At 37.0% G+C, this 10,000-nt stretch overlaps 2 protein-coding genes across 3 annotated transcripts in view; both read left to right on the top strand.

Annotated features, from left to right (window-relative positions):
* Positions 1-165: 165 nt before the first annotated feature.
* The window catches only part of LOC125040034 (actin, muscle-like), a 14,235-nt gene continuing 4,400 nt past the window's right edge, over positions 166-10,000 (top strand). The window contains exons 1-3 of one of the 2 annotated variants that reach the window (XM_047634458.1): positions 166-295; positions 1,859-3,007; positions 9,096-9,232. In XM_047634458.1, coding sequence (XP_047490414.1) covers positions 1,876-3,006 — 1,131 coding nt within the window. In that variant the 5' untranslated portion in view covers positions 166-295; positions 1,859-1,875 and the 3' untranslated portion in view covers position 3,007; positions 9,096-9,232. Of the gene's footprint in view, positions 296-1,858; positions 3,008-9,095; positions 9,233-10,000 lie in introns of those variants that run through there. The other variant, XM_047634457.1, reaches the window with a different exon arrangement.
* Positions 6,981-9,232, top strand: LOC125040035 (actin, muscle-like). The gene is made up of 2 exons (XM_047634459.1): positions 6,981-6,998; positions 7,947-9,232. Exon 2 carries the CDS (start codon positions 7,964-7,966, stop codon positions 9,092-9,094), a length of 1,131 nt encoding a protein of 376 aa, XP_047490415.1. The 5' UTR covers positions 6,981-6,998; positions 7,947-7,963; the 3' UTR covers positions 9,095-9,232.

Here is a 10,000-nt window from a genome sequence, read left to right as displayed (position 1 = left end):
AAATGTTTCAGAATCATAATTTCTGAAATAGGTAGTGATAAATATACACTGAATCCGCGTCGTTGCCTAAAGTGTCCGTACTACGAAATAAGGAAAAATGCTTCACCCACAATTTATTTATAGGCAAGTCGCAACCCATGGTCACCCGCCCTAAGCAGCTGTAAGCAAAACCTGAAGACACACACGCTCACACCCGCAACTTTTGACAATAAGAAAATCAAAAGAAGGTATATAAGAGGTGTGGGAACGCTCCAGCCCTCAGTGTACTTCAGGCTCAGGATACGTCGAGACTTGTGTAGGTGATTTTACCGTGATTTGTGTGTGTGTGTTGGACCACCTGTTGAATTCTTAGTCGGAAATGGATATGTCTGTGCTTGTTCTGCACGAAAACTCAAATTCATGCATTTCTTTGCTATGGATGGGAAGAACTTTTTATTAGTTTCTATTGGGAGCCATATATTGATAAATACATACATGTATTCTCAGATAATCAGATCATTATTTCTTTTCTGAAAAAGAAGACATTTGATTGGTTTAGCTTCTGTATCAAGTACATATTTATAGATTCTCGTTCATCAAGTGCTCTTCCTCCTGATACAAAATTCTTTAATAAAAACTGTGCTTTGCGATTATATTAATTAGAGATTTTTGTATAAGGGGAACACTATAATTTGGAATGGCATATCATTCAAAGATAGATTTAGGGGAAACAAGCCCAGATTGACAGGACTAAGAAAAGTGTATTATGGCATAGGCACTATCTGTATCTTTACTGTATGTGTGCAAATACACTCACTGACGGACATATACATTTTGACAGGATCTTGCGTGTGTAACATATGTAATGATTCTAACATATACACGTACACACACAGGCACCCACAGCCACATCCACACACACACATACACTCATGTACATATATGTTTATAAATATACATATATCTGTATACATATACACATACATACATGCATATATATATATATATATATATATATATATATATATATATATATATATATACATATATACACATACACATACATACAGACATATAAATGTATGTGTGTGTGTGTGTGTGTGTGTGTGTGTGTGTGTGTGTGTGTGTGTGTGTGTGTGCGTGCGTGTGTGTGTGTATGTATGCATATATATATATATATATATATATATATATATATATATATATATAAATATATATGTGTGTGTGTGTGTGTGTGTGTGTGTGTTTACGAAAGTATAGATATAAATGTATAAACACATGCACACATGTACTGTATACAGACACACACACACGCGCATATATATACATATATATATATATATGTATATATATATATATATATATATATATATATATATATATATATGTAAGTATGTTTGTATATGCACATATATTGTATGTACATACACACACACAAACACACACACACACACACGTATGTGTTAATATATATATGTATATATATGTTAATATATATATATATATATATATATATATATATATATATAGATGCTAATATAAATACATATATATGTATGTAATGTGTGTGTGAATGTATATACGCATATACATTTATATACATACACACACACATATATGTGTGTGTATATGTGTATATATATATGTGAATATGTATATATGCATACATACGTACTTACATACACACAAACACAAATATATATGTTATATACATACATACATATATATGCATATATATTTTTTACATTCATACACATATATGTATGTATATATATGCATATACATATATACATACCATATTATTGTTAAGGGCAGATTGTTATTAGATATTTATCATTATTGTGCTTATTATCTAACAGAAATTTATATTCTTTTTCAGAAGATACTCCAACCAACATGTGCGACGACGACGTAAGCCCCCTTGTGGTTGACAATGGCTCCGGCATGGTCAAGGCCGGTTTCGCCGGAGACGACGCCCCTCGCGCCGTGTTCCCCTCCATCGTCGGCCGCCCCCGTCATCAGGGTGTGATGGTCGGCATGGGTCAGAAGGACGCCTACGTCGGCGATGAGGCCCAGAGCAAGAGAGGTATCCTGACTCTCAAGTACCCCATCGAGCACGGTATCATCACCAACTGGGACGACATGGAGAAGATCTGGCATCACTCCTTCTACAACGAACTCCGTGTTGCTCCTGAGGAATCTCCCGTCCTCCTCACTGAGGCTCCCCTCAACCCCAAGGCCAACCGTGAGAAGATGACCCAGATCATGTTCGAGACCTTCAACACACCTGCCATGTACGTGGCCATCCAGGCTGTTCTGTCCCTGTACGCCTCTGGTCGTACCACTGGTATTGTGCTCGACACTGGTGATGGTGTGACCCACACGGTCCCCATCTACGAAGGTTATGCTCTTCCTCATGCTATCCTTCGTCTCGACTTGGCTGGTCGTGACCTGACTGCCTACCTGATGAAGATCATGACTGAGCGTGGCTACTCCTTCACCACCACCGCTGAACGAGAAATCGTTCGTGACATCAAGGAGAAGCTTTGCTACGTCGCCCTTGACTTCGAGAGTGAGATGAACGTTGCTGCTGCTTCCTCATCCCTTGAGAAGTCCTATGAACTTCCCGACGGTCAGGTCATCACCATCGGCAACGAGCGTTTCCGTTGCCCCGAGTCTCTGTTCCAACCTTCCTTCCTGGGTATGGAATCTGTTGGTATCCACGAGACCGTGTACAACTCCATCATGAGGTGCGACATTGATATCAGGAAGGACCTGTTCGCCAACAATGTGCTTTCTGGTGGTACCACCATGTACCCTGGTATTGCTGACCGCATGCAGAAGGAAATCACTGCCTTGGCTCCTTCCACCATCAAGATCAAGATCATTGCTCCTCCTGAGCGCAAATACTCCGTATGGATCGGCGGTTCCATCCTGGCTTCCCTGTCCACCTTCCAGTCCATGTGGATCACCAAGGAGGAATACGATGAGTCCGGCCCTGGCATTGTCCACCGCAAGTGCTTCTAAGTTTATTATCCTCAACACCAAATGCTATTATTTTGATTTATTATTTTTCATTGATCTCGTTTATATCTTTTGGATTATTTCTAACATCAGATCCTTATCTGATAGACGAATGTATCTGAAATACATGATTTAATCTTAGCAACCTACCCTCATTATACCCAATAGTTTATGTACTCATAATTAAATGAGCTAATAAATATGTATCTGCAAAGACAGTGACTGGAGTTAGTAATAAGTAAAAATGGTAATCTCGTAAGTTTTTTTTTTAATTCATAACAATATTGAACTGAATACCCGTTAACCCAACATGCTATGTAATAGAGATACTTTTTTTTTTCAAAACCTTTATGGTAATTTATAAAATGCTCAATTGACATGGCACCGGTTAATTTGATTTTTTAAGCAGAAGCCTTCAAAAATAAGAAAACACAACCCAAATGAAGAGCGAAGGAAATTACAGTTGAAATTAGAAGGATAATATCTTATGGTTGTTTTATTATTGATTACGGTATTCTTAACATTGTTTTTGTTATTTTCTATGCATGGTAAAAATTGGGCAGAATTATTAAAATTACAAGAAGTATTTTTATGTGTAATTATGATTTGTTTCTGTTTATTCCTAGGAGTGGCACTTGTTATAATTTGGTGGTTGAAAGTAGCATAAAATAACACATTTAAAACATTGTCTTGAACTCCACCGTTTACATACGTCGAAAGCCACTCGTAAGTAAGTAGTCGGTGTAGTGCTACGGCGTTAGCTTACCGACGAGGTTCCTGGAATTTATATCAACAACTTTACAGTAACAACAAAGCTAATAAATACATTGGACTTAAAAACTATATCATATATTCAAACAGAAAATATATAAGATTATTGATGTAAATTAAATTACAACAAAATGATAATAACAATGCAACAGAAAGTCCTACAAAGCTGTTTTTACTGACGAGCAAGACAGCACTTCACTTGTCTATTTTGCTGTATCATTAGCCATGAAATTTGGAGAGATAGCTATTTTGAAAGACGTAAAAGGAATGCAGAAATATGTCTAGTAACTATTTATACAAAATCTTCATTGCATAAACAAGTTTATAAGACATCTAAAGAAGAGACCATTGTCCACTGTAGCAGACAACGACGTGGGTACAGACATTACATGAAGGCAGTAGGAATGACAGTTGGCAGTCGATTCGGCATTGTGAATATGTGGGATCTTATAATGAATCAACAATGTGCAATGCTTGATCGAAGTAGAATTAAATGGTTATCTTTGTGATGAAAGGGAGGTAAATCAATTATATATCAACAAATTGCCGGCAAAATAGAAATAAAAAGGAAAGAAAAGACAAGAAAAAATACATATAGATAGGTGGATAGATAGACAAATAGACAGGCAGATAAATGGATATATGTTTGTATATATTCATACATATAGATATATTTATATATACATATATGTATATATACATATGTGTGTGTGGGTGTGGATCTATCCATCTATATCTCAATTTGTATCTATATATGTGTATTTACTCACACACACACACACAAACACATATATACACACATATAGGTTTATAGCCACACACACACACACACAGGTTAGTCATCATGTCTTCACGTCTTGCTCTATCGTCATTTCTTCCTTCCATGTCACTATATTTCCTACCATTCTTGGTGTCCACCAGCTGGTATCTTCTGCCACTTTCTCTCTTTCCAACGCATCTTCATGCAAGCATCTTACGCAGCAGTCAATCTTATTGCATATGTCTTTTCCAATTCTTTTGTCCTCTTTCTATAATTATTAATAAGCTTTTTTCCTGCACCCTCCTTAACACTTATTTATTTATAATCTTCTCCTTCCAACTATTTTTCAACAATCTTCACTTTCTAAAAAACTTTGTTCTGCGGCTGAAATAGTCCACATCTTCGTACGTCAGTGTACTCCATATTAGACATTTTACCAATCTTCAAATTCAAATTCCTTTTTACTGATAAGGAAGTTTCAGTGCTTCTGGAATGAAGCTTTGCACATGTAAAGCTCTTATTTCTTTTTTGGATTTGCCATCGCTAATTATCAAATTACCCAAGTTGCTAATTAGTTCTACTTCTATCAGCTGCTTCTCACCAATGCAAATATTCCTGTCAATACCTTGATTCTGCTTACTTTCATTACCCCAGTTCTACCAACGTTAAATTTCATGCAATATCTAGCAGCTGTTTTATCTAAACTGTCAGTCATCTTACGTAGGCCTTCTGTCGATGAGCAAACAGTTGCTTGGAGAGATAGACAGCTTATTAAGAATTTGTACATGAAGCAAAGTGTGATAGAGTATATAGACACACACATATATAAACATACATATATACATATTTCCACATACACATATATATGTAGATGGATAGATAGATAAGTACGTGTATCTATGTATATATATATATATATATATATATATATATTTATATATATATATGTATATATATACATATACACATATACATATGAATATATATATATATCTATCTACATATGCATATATATATATATATATATATATATGCATATGTAGATATATATATATATATATATATATATATATATATATATATATATATTCATATGTATATGTGTATATGTATATATACATATATATATATATATATATATATATATATATATATATATATATATATATACACATATACACATATACATATGAATATATATATATATATATATATATATATATATATATATATATATATATCTACATATGCATATATATATAAATATATATATATATATATATATATATATATATATATATATTCGTGTGTGTGTGTGTTTGTGCGTGTGTGTCTGTGTGCAAACACACATACACAAAACCACATAGAAAGAGCGAGAGCAAGAGAGAGAGGAAGGGAGGCAAACCAAATTAGGTTTGTTTACCACCTCTATATACGATCTCATCGTTAAAAAGCTACGGAACGCCTCACTTATTTTAACTTATACTGAGCGTAAATCATGATATATATGTTCATTTCACAAACGTAACTAACCATTTCGCTAAAGATAACGCACCACGAATACTCTTGGATTTACACTTATCAATATATAAATATACATATACGAATCACTCCTCATTTCTATTTATATAATTGCATACACACAATGTGTATGTATATATGTGTTTGTATGTGCGTGTGCGTGAATGCACTTACAATTGTATCTGTCTACGCATACTTATGTATATGTGTGCTTGTGTGTAATTGCGTGTGTTTAAGGCGATTATTTAATATGCTCGAAGTAAGTGCATGGCCATATTACCTGTATGTGAAACAAGTAGTTTATTCTGTTTAAATTGGGTTCGGAATTGTCCACGACAGTGTCGATGCCTATACAGATACAGATATATATTACTGGCATTTCTCCTTAGTCTCTCATACATAACACATAAGAATATAGTGCTTTCTGTACGACTTTGGCATCTTAAAACAGTGTTGAGGAGATATCCACCACCTCCCTCCTACGGTGAGATAGATTGGTATTGAAGGTCACCTCAGTAATCATATATGACATCTGAGTTGGAAATGTTGGATAGTGTGCAATCAACGTGATCGCTAAATCATATAAGGAAGATATCTCTAAAATATCACGTACATCCAGTATTCCAGACATTACTTCTTATCTGGTTGCATTCAACAAAGAAGTAAAAGGCAAAGCTAAAATTTCCCCATCAAAGTTATCTATTTGCTCCACAATTTGCTGTACTATGTAACAAGTAAAATCTTCCCCTCGGCGTCTAATTATAACCTGGAGCTGACTCGAGATCCACCCACCCACCCTAACCAGCTGTAAGGGGAAACGGTGGACTTATTCGCACAGCCGCATATTTCAACAATGGCAGCATCTTAAAGGCAGCTATATAAGAGGTTCATGAACGGCCCATCACTTCAGTGTACTTCAGGCTCAGGATACGTCCAGACCAGTGTAGGTGGCTCTGTGGTGATTTGTGCCAATCTTGTTTGTTAATTATTCGATAATATACAAACGTACACACATACGCATCCGCACACACACACACATATAGACATACATATACATATATATGGACACATAGATGCTTCAATAGCGAGGAAATTGATTTCCTTGGATATAAAATAGCAGAGTGATTAGCTTTATCACCCTATAAAAAGGACGTTAAGCCGTTCTGTTTGAATCGGTGTCATCTGCTCAAACTTAACTAATTACAGGAGGGGAAGTTATTCTCTAAGTACACATAAGTAGGTCACATAAACAGATAACTAGGCTACAATAAATTTCAGTTGGGATATTGATCTCCATGTTCCTCTTTATTTTATAAATAATCAAAGGAAGATTCATCTAGTGAACCGGTCCTTAATATATCCAAAGAGCTATAGTTATTGATGTTATCAGATACAGGCGTACACTGACTTGCGCATCTGTTCTTATGCATTAACATTTACAAACAAACACATACATACTTAAGTGTGTGTGTGCAGGAATGTTCGTGTACGTAATTAGTGTGCGAACATGTGTATGATTATGAATATATATGTAAATATACATATGAAAATATATGTATATACATACTCATATATTTGTGTGTATGTGCGTATATACAAACGTATATATATACACACATATATGCACACACACACACACACACACATACACACACACACACACACACACACACACACATATATATATATATATATATATATATATATATACACGCAAATATATATAGATATAAATGTATATATACGTATGTATATGTGTGTGCGCACGCGTGTATGTATATGTATACATATTTACGTATGTGCGTGTGCGTGTGTACCCATGTATTGTAAATATAATAGAAATTATAATAACTATTATCTGGTTGTTAACATATCCCATTTTCCCCTCCAGAGGAGACTCCAACCAACATGTGTGACGACGACGTAAGCCCCCTGGTGGTCGACAATGGCTCCGGCATGGTCAAGGCCGGCTTCGCCGGAGACGACGCCCCACGTGCCGTCTTTCCCTCCATCGTCGGTCGCCCCCGTCATCAGGGTGTGATGGTCGGCATGGGTCAGAAGGACGCCTACGTCGGCGATGAGGCCCAGAGCAAGAGAGGTATCCTGACTCTCAAGTACCCCATCGAGCACGGTATCATCACCAACTGGGACGACATGGAGAAGATCTGGCATCACTCCTTCTACAACGAACTCCGTGTTGCTCCTGAGGAATCTCCCGTCCTCCTCACTGAGGCTCCCCTCAACCCCAAGGCCAACCGTGAGAAGATGACCCAGATCATGTTCGAGACCTTCAACACACCTGCCATGTACGTGGCCATCCAGGCTGTGCTGTCCCTGTACGCCTCTGGTCGTACCACTGGTATTGTGCTCGACACTGGTGATGGTGTGACCCACACGGTCCCCATCTACGAAGGTTATGCTCTTCCTCATGCTATCCTTCGTCTCGACTTGGCTGGTCGTGACCTGACTGCCTACCTGATGAAGATCATGACTGAGCGTGGCTACTCCTTCACCACCACCGCTGAACGAGAAATCGTTCGTGACATCAAGGAGAAGCTTTGCTACGTCGCCCTTGACTTCGAGAGTGAGATGAACGTTGCTGCTGCTTCCTCATCCCTGGAAAAGTCCTATGAACTTCCCGACGGTCAGGTCATCACCATCGGCAACGAGCGTTTCCGTTGCCCCGAGTCTCTGTTCCAGCCTTCCTTCCTGGGTATGGAATCTGTTGGTATCCACGAAACCGTGTACAACTCCATCATGAGGTGCGACATTGATATCAGGAAGGACCTGTTCGCCAACAATGTGCTTTCTGGTGGTACCACCATGTACCCTGGTATTGCTGACCGTATGCAGAAGGAAATCACTGCCTTGGCTCCTTCAACCATCAAGATCAAGATCATTGCTCCTCCTGAGCGCAAATACTCCGTATGGATCGGCGGTTCTATCCTGGCTTCCCTGTCCACCTTCCAGTCCATGTGGATCACCAAGGAGGAATACGACGAGTCCGGCCCTGGCATTGTCCACCGCAAGTGCTTCTAAGGATACTGCAGATATATACCATTTCATTATCTTTATCATGCTTTCATCACTTCCATACAAAAAAGTTATATAATTTCGTCTACGAAATATTTCCTTTACTTTGAATCGATAATATATACAAAATAATCATGAAAACGAGACGTTGTTTTTCTTCTAAATACACCCTCGTAAAAGGGCTCATGTTTGTAAAATCCATCACTAGATGAATGAGCCACTCAGGTCTGATGTTAGATGTTATGATTCCCAAAATATGATGACGAATTGAGGTACCATATATCAAAGTTCTCATGAATAAGAATGACATCAAATAAGGTTTACAGGTTGAGAAATTTCATGAAGAGAAAGAAATAAAAAACCCGTGGACAATTTGGAATATCGTCCTTGAAGTATTTATGAATTGATGATGAATTGAGGTTCCATATATCAAAGTTCTCGTGAATAAGAATGACATCAAGAATGTTTACGGGTTGAGAAATTTCATGAATAGAAAGAAATGAAAATCCGTGGACAATTTTGGAATATCCTCCTTGAAGCATTTATTATATACAGCTCGTCAGATTAATGTCTACAAATATTGCTTACAAAAAGAAAAGGAGGAACTATGTTTTATAAGAAATATAGATGTGTGCATCTATATCTGCATTTCTCTCTGTCTGTCTCTATCTATCTATCTATCTATCTATCTATCCATCTATTATCTCTGTCTGTATATATGTGTCGATTTCTGTATATATTTGTGTATCAATCTATCCATCTATGTACATACATATACATATATAGGTGTATATATGCGCGCGCGCACACACATACTCACACACACGCGCTCCTGTAGACCTAAGAAACAGAGTTTGGTGAGAACATGTGCAGGTGTGAAAAGCAAGACACTCAATGGGGGAAGCATAAAAC

Source organism: Penaeus chinensis, chromosome 28, assembly GCF_019202785.1.
Source record: "Penaeus chinensis breed Huanghai No. 1 chromosome 28, ASM1920278v2, whole genome shotgun sequence".
Lineage (NCBI taxonomy): Eukaryota > Metazoa > Arthropoda > Malacostraca > Decapoda > Penaeidae > Penaeus > Penaeus chinensis.
Note: the sequence above shows the minus strand (reverse complement) of the source record. Positions and strands in the feature narration are given on the sequence as shown.

Coding starts and splice junctions, on each gene's coding strand:
- LOC125040035 (XM_047634459.1), top strand. CDS start 7,964: ATGTGTGACGACGACGTAAGCCCCCTGGTGGTCGACAATGGCTCCGGC.